A 12077-nucleotide genomic window follows, 5' to 3' on the forward strand; every position below is an offset into this window, starting at 1 on the left:
AAAGATCTCTATTTCCTGTTCATACACAGTAAAAACTCTCAGGGTATGTCTACACTAGTTCATTAATTTGAGCTAGGTAGGCAAACGAAGCAACCGGAGTTGCAAATGAAGCCTGGGATTTAAATATCCCGGGCTTTATTTGCATGTTCCCGTCCGGTCGCCATTTTGAAATTTCATTAGCCCAAACTCACTGCCGCGTGGCTACACACGGCAGTGAAACATTAATTCGAACTAAGTCCTCATGGAATGAGAAGTAACAGTTAATTCAAACTAAGGACTTAGTTCGAATTAACGATTCACTGCCATGTGTAGCCGCGCGGCGGAGAGTTCGGGCTAGTGAAATTTCAAAATGGTGATCAGACGGGAACATGCAAATAAAGCCCGGGATATTTAAATCCCAGGCTTCATTTGCAACTCCGGTTGCTTCATTTGCCTACCTAGCTTGAATTAACGAGCTAGTGTAGACATGCCCTCAGAGGCTTACCTGTATGTGCTAATTTTTTCATAGGACTTACTGCAAATATCAGCATTTAAATGGTCAATGCTGAAAGTCAAAGGGTCTCTCTCCCAGCATGAATTTTTTGACAATTTCATTCTCACTAAGCCAGTTACCATATCAAATGTTAACATTCACTGGGTTTCAATAGCTTCAAGGCATAGCCGAGTTAGTCTGTACAGGATAAACTTAAAAAACAACAAATAGTCTGGTAGGACTTTATAGACTAACAAAACATGTAGATGGTATCATGAGCTTTCGTGGGCACAGCCACAAAAGTTCTCTCATGAAGAATTTAACGTACACATTTTCTTTCTTTGTGATGGTCTCTCAATGAAGGCACTTAATTAAAGTTGGCTCAAGGCTCCAACAAAAGCCAGCCAAACAACAGGAAAGCTGTTTGAGTTCTGCTGTTGTTTTATTCCTAAGGACTGAAGATTAATTTGTAAATGTAAATTTCATGATCTGACCAGCAGAATAGGTGAGTGACCATCACAAGTGGGTTGTTACTTCCTGGAGAGTTTGACAGATGAGCACCACTGCTTGCGCTCCAATCTCCCATGGGGAGAAGAGAAGCTGCTATGGCCTCGTCTTTAAGGCTTTGCAGTTATGTAGCTCCTTTCACTACAGCCTCTCAAAGTGCCTTACAAGATGTGTGAAAATGGAGGGGCTTGCTCATTTGAAGAATACAGCACAAGGGGCTAGGCACTGTATCAGGTGTTGTTGCAAGTTGGTGACAGTCAGGAATTGTATTCATCTCCACATTATGAGTTCCCTGCTATTTCTATTAGGCATGTCTCTTTATAGCACTTACGTCTTTAAGCCACAGAAGCAACTTATTTTTAAACAATTGCAAAGATTTTGTAATTACCGCCTAACCTTTTGTCACATATTATAGATACTGGGCTAACTATGAGTGTTCATGAAGTGTTTCCAAGGAGATTTTCTATATGGGGTATTCTGGGCAAGTTCCTTCTTCAGGTGGACTCCGGTGTCTGCCCAAATGCCCTGGAATGTTTTTAAACTTTTGAGCCTCTCCAATTCATGTTAACACCTCGTCTATACTAAGGTGTGTTCTGACCATGTGTCAGCTAACACATGCAACTAAAACAAGCTAATATCATACTGAAGTCCAGGCAGTTTTGTAACATATTAGTAAGTGAAGGTAAACTCTAGACTCCCCCTTACAAACTGCCCTGTCATCATTAGAAATGTACGTCATGTTTGTTACTGCATTTTGGCTAACAAGAGGTGAGGAAACACCCTTGTTCCTAGTCTGGAGGCACTAACACATCTTTCTGCACAGCACACTCAAAACTCCTAGCTAATGAGCAAGAGAATTAACATTGTGTGGACAGTATTTTGGAGCAGAAATTAACACAAGCAGTGCTGATAGTATCTCTGTGTTTGAATCAAAGTAAAAGCAGCATTAGGACAGAATATGTAGTGTAATGAGTCCAGGAAGAGAGAAGACTGAATGGGAAAGTTATCTTCCCTCCCCCCGTCAGTGAATGACAAAGAATTCTCATTCCCTTTTTATCCCATGCAGCTGAATAATTTGGGCCAGCTCTAAGCATACTAGCATCTTATGCAAAGATCAGGAGTGGTGTTATCTTCCTCTATCTTTGCTCCTTTCCTCCCCACCAGCTCAGCGACACACCCAGTTCCCTGGCACTTATTTCCTTCTCCAGCTAGATGCCCTGTTCCATTTGTGGCAAGTGCTCAATTTAGCAGAATCTATCCAGGGACTGAAGTGAGTGGCACTGGCCTGCTGGTAAGAAATTATAATATTCCCAGTGTTATTTTGGTACCCATTTAAAGGTGGAGCCCTAAATAATCTCCTTGCTGGCATATGCCAGTGGCTACCAAATAATAATTTGCAAACCTAATTTCACATATAATCCAAGACAGTAACTATAGCAACCAGGAAAGCTTCCTGGTTGCTGATGTAAATGTGAAGCAGCCTGACTAGTGCACTGAGACAGATTTTTTCAGAGTGGAAGGAATGGGTCCATGAGTGGGAAGGGAAGGAGATAAAGCTGTGATTGTTCATGCAGGAGAGATGCTAATGAGGTGTAGGTGGTTGTGAGGGAGTGGGAGAAAGGGAGCTGAACGTTAGAAAAGAAGGAAATAGAACCTGATTGTTAGTTACTAACAGTGATTTCGGCTGTGCACTGCGGGCAACGCTGCCCTCTTACCGCCTCCTGAGACTGTGATTTACTCATGATAGTAAGCAGAGTCTGTAAAAGTACATCCAGGAGGCTCTCCACCATCATCTCAACCTCCTCCACTACATCTGCCTCCTACAGCGAGCAGTAAGAAAACAGACAGTTAGCAGCTGAGGACAGAATGGAAATGGCAAGCCAAATGTGCAGCTCCAAGCACACTAGGAACTGCCTTCATGGTGAGACTAACAACTTCAGAGAAACTCAGGAAGAGTTGTCACCAAAAGAGATTCCTGCAGATGGAGGTTCAGAGAGAGAAAGTAAACATTGCCCTAGATAGCTGACATTGTCACATGGCTTCAATGTTGCAGTATGTGACTTTCCACTTCCTCCCTCCTTGACAGAAAGATCTAGGAACATATCAAAAGACATACATCCATAATCGGAGACCTGTTTACTATGTAGCACAATGGGGCTCAACTTCCATTCCCCTATATTTATTACATTAATATTTTTTAATCGCATCTTTCATCCTATTAAAACTTACAGAACCACAGTTCACAGCACTAAATACTCATCAATGTGATTTATTTTTAACATCATTGACTTCCTCCTAACATGGGTTATTTTATTGCCCTGTAGGAAACTGGCAATGTTAAATCAGCAGTAATTTCTGAAAATAAGTGTGATTTCATTGATTGGATAATTTCACAGAGTTCTCTTAACAGTCACCATAAAATGCTAGTTACTGTCTTCTACAGAACTGAAAGTGACAGAGCTGGGTAGGACTTTTGAGCACCACAGATAAGTGAATTCCAGGCTAGGGTGAAGAAAATTAAATAGTGTCAGTCTTGCTGGGCTTGTATAAGGTTTTTTTTTTTTTTTTTTTTTTTTTTTTTTTTTTTAACAGCAAGAACATGCTATAACTAGAATACTATGAGTCATACACACAAAGGCAGTTTAACGAATTTTCTTGCGGCTAATAAAGTTAGAGTTCTACTATATAAAGATCCCCATAAAAAGATATACATCCAACAGAAACTCTCTGACTGTGTTTAAGCAATTTAGTGTTGGAATGGAGAAGACTGGTGGGCAGATTACCACAGAGCTGGTCTTGATAATGGAGAAGATACTACTGAGTATCCCAGAGCAGATGAGTAACTCCTTCTGCTGTCTCAGATGAAGGTGAATGTGATGAAGAACCACAGGGAGCAAGATTCGTCGGGATTCTGAAGGAAGGAAACAAGACTCAGAGTTATTCTAGGAGAGACCTGAATTTCAGCGGCCTTGATATTATCCAAAAACTGTGTATGTGGAAACTGAGGAATTAGTATTAATATAGGATGCTGATACAGCAAAATTCACTCAATTGGCCCCCTGATAAACAGCATGCCTGATTAATTGGTGTGATTTCTACAGAACAGATTTTCAGTGCAATGCATTTCAAAGACACTAAATAATGAATTAATTGCACAGCTAAATAGTATGCCTGATGATTACTTGAAATGTGCTTGCAAATCACAGACATCAATTTCCTGTTGTGTGGCCCTTTATTCACTTCATGCTGCTTTCTAGTTCTCTACAGCAGCTCAGGCTATGTCTAGACTGCAGGCTTCTTTTGGAAGAAGCTTTTCCGGAAGAGATCTTCCAAAAGAGAGCATCTACTCAGCAAAAGCATATCGAAAAAGCGATCTGCTTTTTCGAAAGATAGTGTCCATTCAGTATGGATGCTATCTTGCATTTAAGCTGTGATTATTATGGATGGAGAGGCCACCAGGGCACATGTGCTTTTTCCTCTTTCCTCTTCTTTCGAAAGAACTTCTTCTTTCCCGTCCACATATGCCTTTTTCTGAAAGAGCTCTTTTGGAAAAAGGCTTCTTCCTCGCAGAAAGAGATTTACCAATGTTGGAAAAAACCCTCTGTTTTTTCCAAAAGAACATGATTGCAGAGTGGACATAAGTGAAGTTTTTTCAGAAAAACAGCCGTTTTTCTGAAAAAACTCTGCAGTGTAGACATACCCACAGTGAGCCAAACCCTGTATATATTTAACTTTTAGGAAATTAACTTATTCTTATGTGTTCTTCACCTTAAGGACTTGACCTACATGAATAGGTCTCAAGAAAGCAGCTGCAAAAAATGTATGATCCTACTATCACTTCGCTGGATATCTGGGGCATTCAGCTGCAAGTATTACAAATGGATGCTGCTATCTTACCCGAGAAAGAAAACAGGCGGCTGTCCACAGTGCGTGCTATAGATTGCAGCTTAACTACATCCATTGACTGTCCGATGTGCACAGTACTAGGCATGCTTCCTAGAGTTCCCCTCACAAACTCTGCTACTTCCTGCACTGTGAACATCTGTAATAGCTCATCAAAGATTGCAGGAAAGGAATTCAGCAAAGCAGCCTGAAAAAAGAAAGCAAAGAAGCTATGACGGTTTTATGTCACATCACAGATATATTCATATATATATATTTGTGTGAAATACAAATAAACAATGGTAAGAGTGAATTAAGAGTCTGAAAAAAAGCTATTAAATTCAAAATGAGGCTGATGTTCTATCTTTGTATCACTCTGTAATTCACAAGAAACCAAGCACTTCTGGTATGTAAGATCATGCTTTCTTCTGCAAGCCTTGAAATACCAGTGTATTATATAATATACTGAGTACACAATGATTTTAAAAAACAAACAAACAAACAAAAACCCCACAGCAGTATTGGCCATTTTATAGCCTTATAGTTTGTAAAATGGTGTTAAAAACAGATTTTTAAGGACATGAGAACAAACAAGAAAAAAGCCCAAATCGATCTAAATATTTTTTCTTGATTTTATCTTTTAATGAAAAACAGGGCTTCTGAGCAAAGAACTTCTATACTGTAGTGCCTTTTGCACTGAAACAATAAGGGATAGTTACAAATAATTCTGAAAAGTTGTTTATAAAGAAGATATCGAGAGACTTTTAAAAGCACCCCCATGTGATATTACTGTACTTCAACAGTGAAGCAGGCTATGTGCGTGTGGAAATCATGCAACATATCATGCAAATAACAGAGCAACATTATTTCTGTGATAAAGGGATATCTTCAGTAGCTTGGAGTTATCCCTACGGTATCTCTGGACTGGAGGAATGCTCTCAACATAAGAAAAACAGAGCTCTTTATTTCACACCCAACTTCTTCCTTCTTATTCACTTCTCCATGATAGTAGATAATGCCCTGAGCCCTCCCATTCTCCAGGCCCAGCTGCCTGATGTTATCCTTAACTCCTTTCATTTACCTCTCATATTCAGGATGTTTTAAAATTCTTCTGTTTCCTCCTTTACTGTGCATCCAAAATCCATAACCTCCCACCTGGACTATTGTACTTCTCTGTTCTTCCCAACTCCTATCCAATCTATCCAAAATGTCACCTCTGTTCTTCCCAACTCCTATCCAATCTATCCAAAATGTCACCGCAAAACTCATTTTTGACCACCTCATTCTCTTTCATGAATCTCTTCACTGGCTCTACAGTCCTTTGTGTGGCAATTTCAAACTCAATGACCTCAATTTGTCAGCCTCTTTCCAGCTCTGCTCTTGCCTATGTCTCATCAGTGGCTGCCTACCACTCTCCTCTATGTTATGTCTTTCTTTCCATCACATGCTTTTTCTTGTCTCTAGAAGTATTTCTGTGACTTCTCACACGCTAGACCTTACATTGGGAATGTCTTCCTTTATCTTGTAACCCAGGGCTACTCAACACGCGGCCTGTGGCGTGGTTTGGATTTACAGAGCAGTTTGTGTTGATATGCGTTTTAGTAGTTAAATTCCTGGACTGTCACTGCTCATTAAAACATGCTGTCAAATGGGTGGAAATCGGGTAAATATTGCATTTTATTAATATCAGTAGAACTGACTTAAATGGGGCCTGCGTGTTGTGTAGTCTTCCCTTAATCTTTGTATTCATGCCTGTCAGTGTGAAGGAAGCTATTTGCATATATTTACATGTATAGTTTTAGATATATGCAAACACACTTAAGTTGCAGCTCTTGGCATGTGCTGTAAGTACCATTGTGGCCCCTGAGGCTTCCAAAGTTGAGTAGCCTGCTATAAACCTCATAATTTACCTCTTTTCCTTTTCAAGACACAGTCCAACAATCCTTCCAATAAACAATGATCCCCTAGCTAAAATTCTCTACACAGTAAAAATAAAAAATACAATTATGAATACAATAAAAACAAAAGACTTTTAGAACTAACAGTTTGTCCTGTTATAGCCCATAACATTCTCTATATTCCTTCATTCCTTCCTCCATTTATTTCTCTGGCCTGTTATCCTCCCCAATGTTTTGTCTTGTAATCAATCGTGATTACATAGTGACCTACAGAGCTTACAAGTGTCATTACTCATGTGATACAACATACAAATGTTTAATTAAACAAATACCAATCTGAGAGCTTTGAAATATTTCAAGTATCTCTTTGAAAGCTATTTCAATGGTGGTGGATCACTACATCAGTTTATCTCTGTGATAATCTGATAGTTGTTTAGATTAACTTTGGAAGGTCTGTGACAGCCTTTGGGATGATGGCCTGAGATATTAGTAGTGTGGCCCTGGATATTCATGCAACAATTTGCCTGAAGCCTGCCTATAAATCTTTCTTCTGAATGGAAGGATTTCTGTAATGATTTAGAGAACCTAGCAATAGTTCAAGAATATGTTAGATAACCTGCAGGATCTCTGTTGTGATTTATTAATTCTTAGAAGGGTATGGCTGGCTCTCTGTGCAAGTATTTGCAATGGTCTGGTATACTCCGCTTGTCAGATCATTGAACTGGAAAGAGGGCAGAATTAATGTCACTGTATGGTCAGGGAAGGAGTATGGAGATAGAGATCACTAACATCCTGCATGAAAGGAAAAACATGAAGAAAGATTTTTGCTAAGGCCTTGAGCATTTCTGTCATGGCTTAATGGTTTTCCAGTTATCTGGATTGCTTTTTATTCACTCAAAAGGCTGAACTCTGGGCCAGTATATGAAAATATAAACAATAAAACAGGAAAAGGGCTGTTCTAACTAATCATTTTCACCATTACATTTAAGTCTTTGCTGGAACACAATTGGATCAATATTGATAGGAAATAGTTCACGGACGTACAATAGAAACACTGGTCCAATGCCTATTATATGCACTTCAAAAACCTAATCTTTATAACAAAAGGGTTGAGCTTGTAAATTGCCATTTGCCACAGTCATCCTGGTGGAAACAAAAAGGAAGACCAAAGTCCAGTAGGTCTGCTCTTTCATCATTTGTCAAATGTACCTTCTCGCCCACCATTAGTTCTCCTTTTTGATGAAGGATGCATAAGATCCAATCTCTCTTCTAGTTCAATACTGGGTTTATAATATTTTCTTTCTTGTCATGGTTTTTCATGGCCATGGCGTTATTAAATATATCTTATTTACTGAAAGATGAATGGGGCGGTCCCTACCTATGCTAGTGCCTTTTGCCAGAACAGCACTGGCAACCCCATGGGGGAAGGACCGTGGGGGCAGGAGTAGGGCTGCCAATTCTCCAGGACCAGAGGCAGGACACCATTGCTGCAAATGTCAGCCGGTCTGTCCAGCTGGCAGAGTTGGCAACCCGAGGCAGGAGCAGGGCAGGGTGGGATGCTCACCTGATAGCCTCAGGGGAAGCTTACAGGAATCACAGGCGGTGACGAGTGGTGTGAGCACAGGTTGGAGGAGCAGGGGGCAGCTGTGCAGCCAGCCAGAGATAAGCAGTGCTTTGAAGCGGGAACAGCTGCTTCTTTCCAGCTGCCGGCTATGTGGCTGTCCTCTGTTCCTCCTGAGACCATGCAGGGCTGGGCACTGCCTGTGGGGAGGGGAGGTTCACAGGCATGTCTGGGGGATAGGGCTGACCACATGAGCTGGTACAGAGCCCGCTGATGGAAGAAGCAGCAAGGGGATGGGGGCAGGGGCCCGCAGCTGCATGTTTTGCATATTAATGAGGATGGCCCTAAGGCTGAATAAGATCCAGTATCTCTTCTCTTTTATATCTAAATCAGATATATTTTTCCCTCTCATCACTGGTTTGCCTGAGCAGGTTGACGCATTTCCGTATGATGACCACTTGTACAGTATTTTTAGTCCATTACTGGACTATTCACATCTCTTTCCCTGGTTTCAAAAAAATCTGGCACACTGCATTCCAAGATTATATTCAGGAAAAGATGAATTTGGGTAGGGAAAGGAGAGTCACGGTGCACATCCATGATGAAAGAATAGTGCAGGTTAGGTGATCATTACTTACAGAATTAAACGACGGCCTTGAAGTACCACCACATTTTTGTGGGGCACATGTTCCAGCTCCGCTAACCTGTCCTCCAGGCTGAGGGGCCTAGGGGGCAATTAGGGTCAAGGGGGCAACATAATGGCAAGTGGGAAACAGAAAGTAAACTTCAAATATTAAACAGGGCAGGTTTTATAAATATACAAAAGCCTGAAATTAAGACATTAAGAAAGACAGTAGTAACCCAGGGTTGGGGGAAGGGAACAATCCCATCCTCAGTTGTTTCCTTTATGTATTTGTGACAGCCCAAATGAAGAACAAAAGAGTGGTTTGTCCGGACACCATTTTCCCCTAATGTCAGTTTCATGGTAGAACATTGCAGAGTGATTCTGATGAGCCTGGCCCATAAGATTAATCCAAAGACTGCAGCAGTAGTTCTCCAACTTTTTCATAATATGGACCACATCTTGAGAGAGAGAGAGATCGTCTTGCTGACTGAACACTTTCCCACCCACTGGGATAATGAAACGTAACTGGTAACAACTACAGCAATTGCTTCCATTGAAATGCCATATTAGGACAATGTTACATGCATCTGTAACTGTCTGTTAATGCATTTGAGCAACTGAGAATGTGGAGAAACAGCACCATGTTACCAGTCAGCTCAGTGCACATCACATTCAGAGAGCCTCTGAGCGGGGGAATGTACATATAGCAAAAGACCCTACTGTTTAAAATGTAAAATTTTAAATATTAGTATAGTGATCCTTATAATAACTCAGAGCCAAACTGGGATATCCCCACTTACACAGAGGAGTGTCTTCTCCTATGTGAAGTCCCACCGAAGTCAATGGGACTATTTGCAGAGTAAGGTGCTACCAAACCTCATTAAGGATATCATAATATGGCTGTAGTGAATCCACAATTGATTCCAGCAGTCGTGGTTAAACTGAGGATGCTACATTTTTCTATGGTTTCCTACTTGTTAACTATACACCAATCAAACTTTTCCACTATGCAGCTGCTGAGACCTACTGTATTGAATTGAGCTGTTACTTTTCTCTGTGACTAAAAAGGAATTGAAGTTCCTCTGAGCCAATTCTGAGACATACTTATGAATGAAACACTTAACATAAAAAAGAATAAGGAAGGTCTACTCTAACCACACAACATGACAATACATTAGTCTCCCTTCACTGTAAAACTGCCCAGCTACTCTTCATTATGAACAGGGGCAGATTTACTGTCCAAAATTACTGTGCAACTGTCACTCATTACATAAAATCAGCCCGTAAGAGAAAAAAATTATGTCAGAACTATCAGATGAATACATTGATTGTACACAAAATAACAGCCTCTGCACTGCCAGTTGTATTCACATATAGAAAAAGAGCTAACCTGTGTGAAGATGAGAGTCTCTGAACTCCTGCTGTCCAAGCTGAGAACAAATCTGATGGACTGGAATAGCTCTTGGATACTGGCACGAAATTGTTCCTCTTCCATTCCGCAAGTAGCTCTGGAGTAAAGGATCCGAGATTGGACAATGAACTTGAAAAGATATTCCAAAGCCTTAATGAGTAAGAGAGGAATGAGAGTAACAAAGAGAGAGAGATAAGGAAGCTTTAAAGCAAGCCAGGCAGATTGTAATAACATTATTAATAATGGAATTCTTCAGTCACGGAGAACAGGGAAAGAAAAACAGGTTGTGTAAAAAAATACTGTTATGTACAATTTGCTTGTAGCTCAGTGTTCACTGTCACTACAATAAAAGGTGTGTTCTTCTGAAGTTAGGCAAAATTAGGTAACTAAATTAAAGCAAAATGCTAGTGAAAGTAAGGCAGTAGGTAATTTTCAGGCAAGTTAGCTGGTTGAGCTAAAAATTATAAGGGAGCCCAGTCTTTCAGTCAACTTTCTAATTCACATGAGAAGTACAAACTACTTTGTCTTCAACAGGATTTTCCTTGAGTTAATTAACCTGAGTTGAGAATGTATCTTTTTTTACTAGAAAAGATAGCAGTGAAGCTGAAGCTGCACAGGTTAGCTTCTGTGGCTGCAGCTTTACTGCTATTAGTATTTGAGCTAAGTTGGCTTAAGGTTTGTAATTCCAACCACATAAAAAAAACGTAGCCGGAGTCAATGTACTTTAAGCGGAGCTTCAACAACCTCCTTACAGTGGGAGGCCAACGAAAGAAACGCTCTGTCAACTTCCCTTGTTTCTTGTGCGGAGTAGGAGTACCAGCGTCAACAGGAGAGCTGTCGGTGTTTAATTTAGTGGGTCTTTACGAGACCTGCTAAATCAAACTCCAGAAGATTGACTGCCGCGGCACTGATCTTCCTGCAAGTAGAGACGTGGCCTATCACATTTTTAAAAACACTAATCTAAACAAGGCAACTGGCTGTATTTTATGATTCTATAATTCTATCAAGTGGTTGAGATGGATTCTAGGGGTGAGCTAAGTGTTAGTTTAAGTAAAATATATTATCATAGTGCACCCTTTGTTATGCTAACCAGCTCAGCATGGTCAGCAAGAGTAATCACAGGATTCACAGCTAGCTGAGAAAATGGGTAGAACTGAATGCCATTTTGCTTAGATATGCACCTCCCCCTTCCATTCAGTTTTCCACTTTGGCATGACTAAGGTGCTGGCTGAAGTGCTCACAGACCAGATACCTATAGTTATATTGTGTAAGGAAGCAAATGATAGGTTAGCTCCCCACAACTGGCACAGAAACACCATTAAAGTCCCTGCTGGTGAAAACTATTTGGCTGTGTCTACACTGGGCTACTTATTCCGGAAAATCAGCCGCTTTTCCGGAATAAGCTGCGAGCTGTCTACACTGGCCCTTGAATTTCCGGAAAAGCAACGATGCTCTACTGTACAAAATCAGCCACTATTCCGGAAAAACTATTCTGCTCCCGCTCAGGCATAAGTCCTTATTCTGGAACACTGTTCTGGAAAAGGGCCAGGGTAGACAGCCCAGTAGTCTTTTCAGGAAAAAAGCCCCGATCGCGAAAATGGCGATCGGGGCTCTTTTCCGGAAAAGCGCGTCTACATTGGCCACAGATGCTTTTCCAGAAAAAGGGCTTTTCCGGAAAAGCAGCCTGCCAATGTAGACGCTCCTTTTCCGGAAAAACTGAA

General features: G+C 40.8%; 1 protein-coding gene across 8 annotated transcripts in view; it reads right to left on the reverse strand.

The window, feature by feature from the left end:
- The window catches only part of DOCK3 (dedicator of cytokinesis 3), a 541072-nt gene that overhangs the window by 100174 nt on the left and 428821 nt on the right, over nt 1-12077 (reverse strand). For 7 of the 8 annotated variants that reach the window (XM_089781049.1, XM_089781053.1, XM_089781054.1 and 4 more), the window contains exons 23-26: nt 10336-10506; nt 4877-5069; nt 3763-3890; nt 2695-2799 (exon numbers count right to left, since the gene is read on the reverse strand). In XM_089781049.1, coding sequence (XP_089637175.1) covers nt 2695-2799; nt 3763-3890; nt 4877-5069; nt 10336-10506 — 597 coding nt within the window. The remainder of the gene's footprint in view (nt 1-2694; nt 2800-3762; nt 3891-4876; nt 5070-10335; nt 10507-12077) is intronic. The other variant, XM_089781050.1, reaches the window with a different exon arrangement.

This window comes from Pelodiscus sinensis, chromosome 11 (assembly GCF_052426305.1).
Source record: "Pelodiscus sinensis isolate ZL-2025 chromosome 11, ASM5242630v1, whole genome shotgun sequence".
NCBI classification, from domain to species: domain Eukaryota; kingdom Metazoa; phylum Chordata; order Testudines; family Trionychidae; genus Pelodiscus; species Pelodiscus sinensis.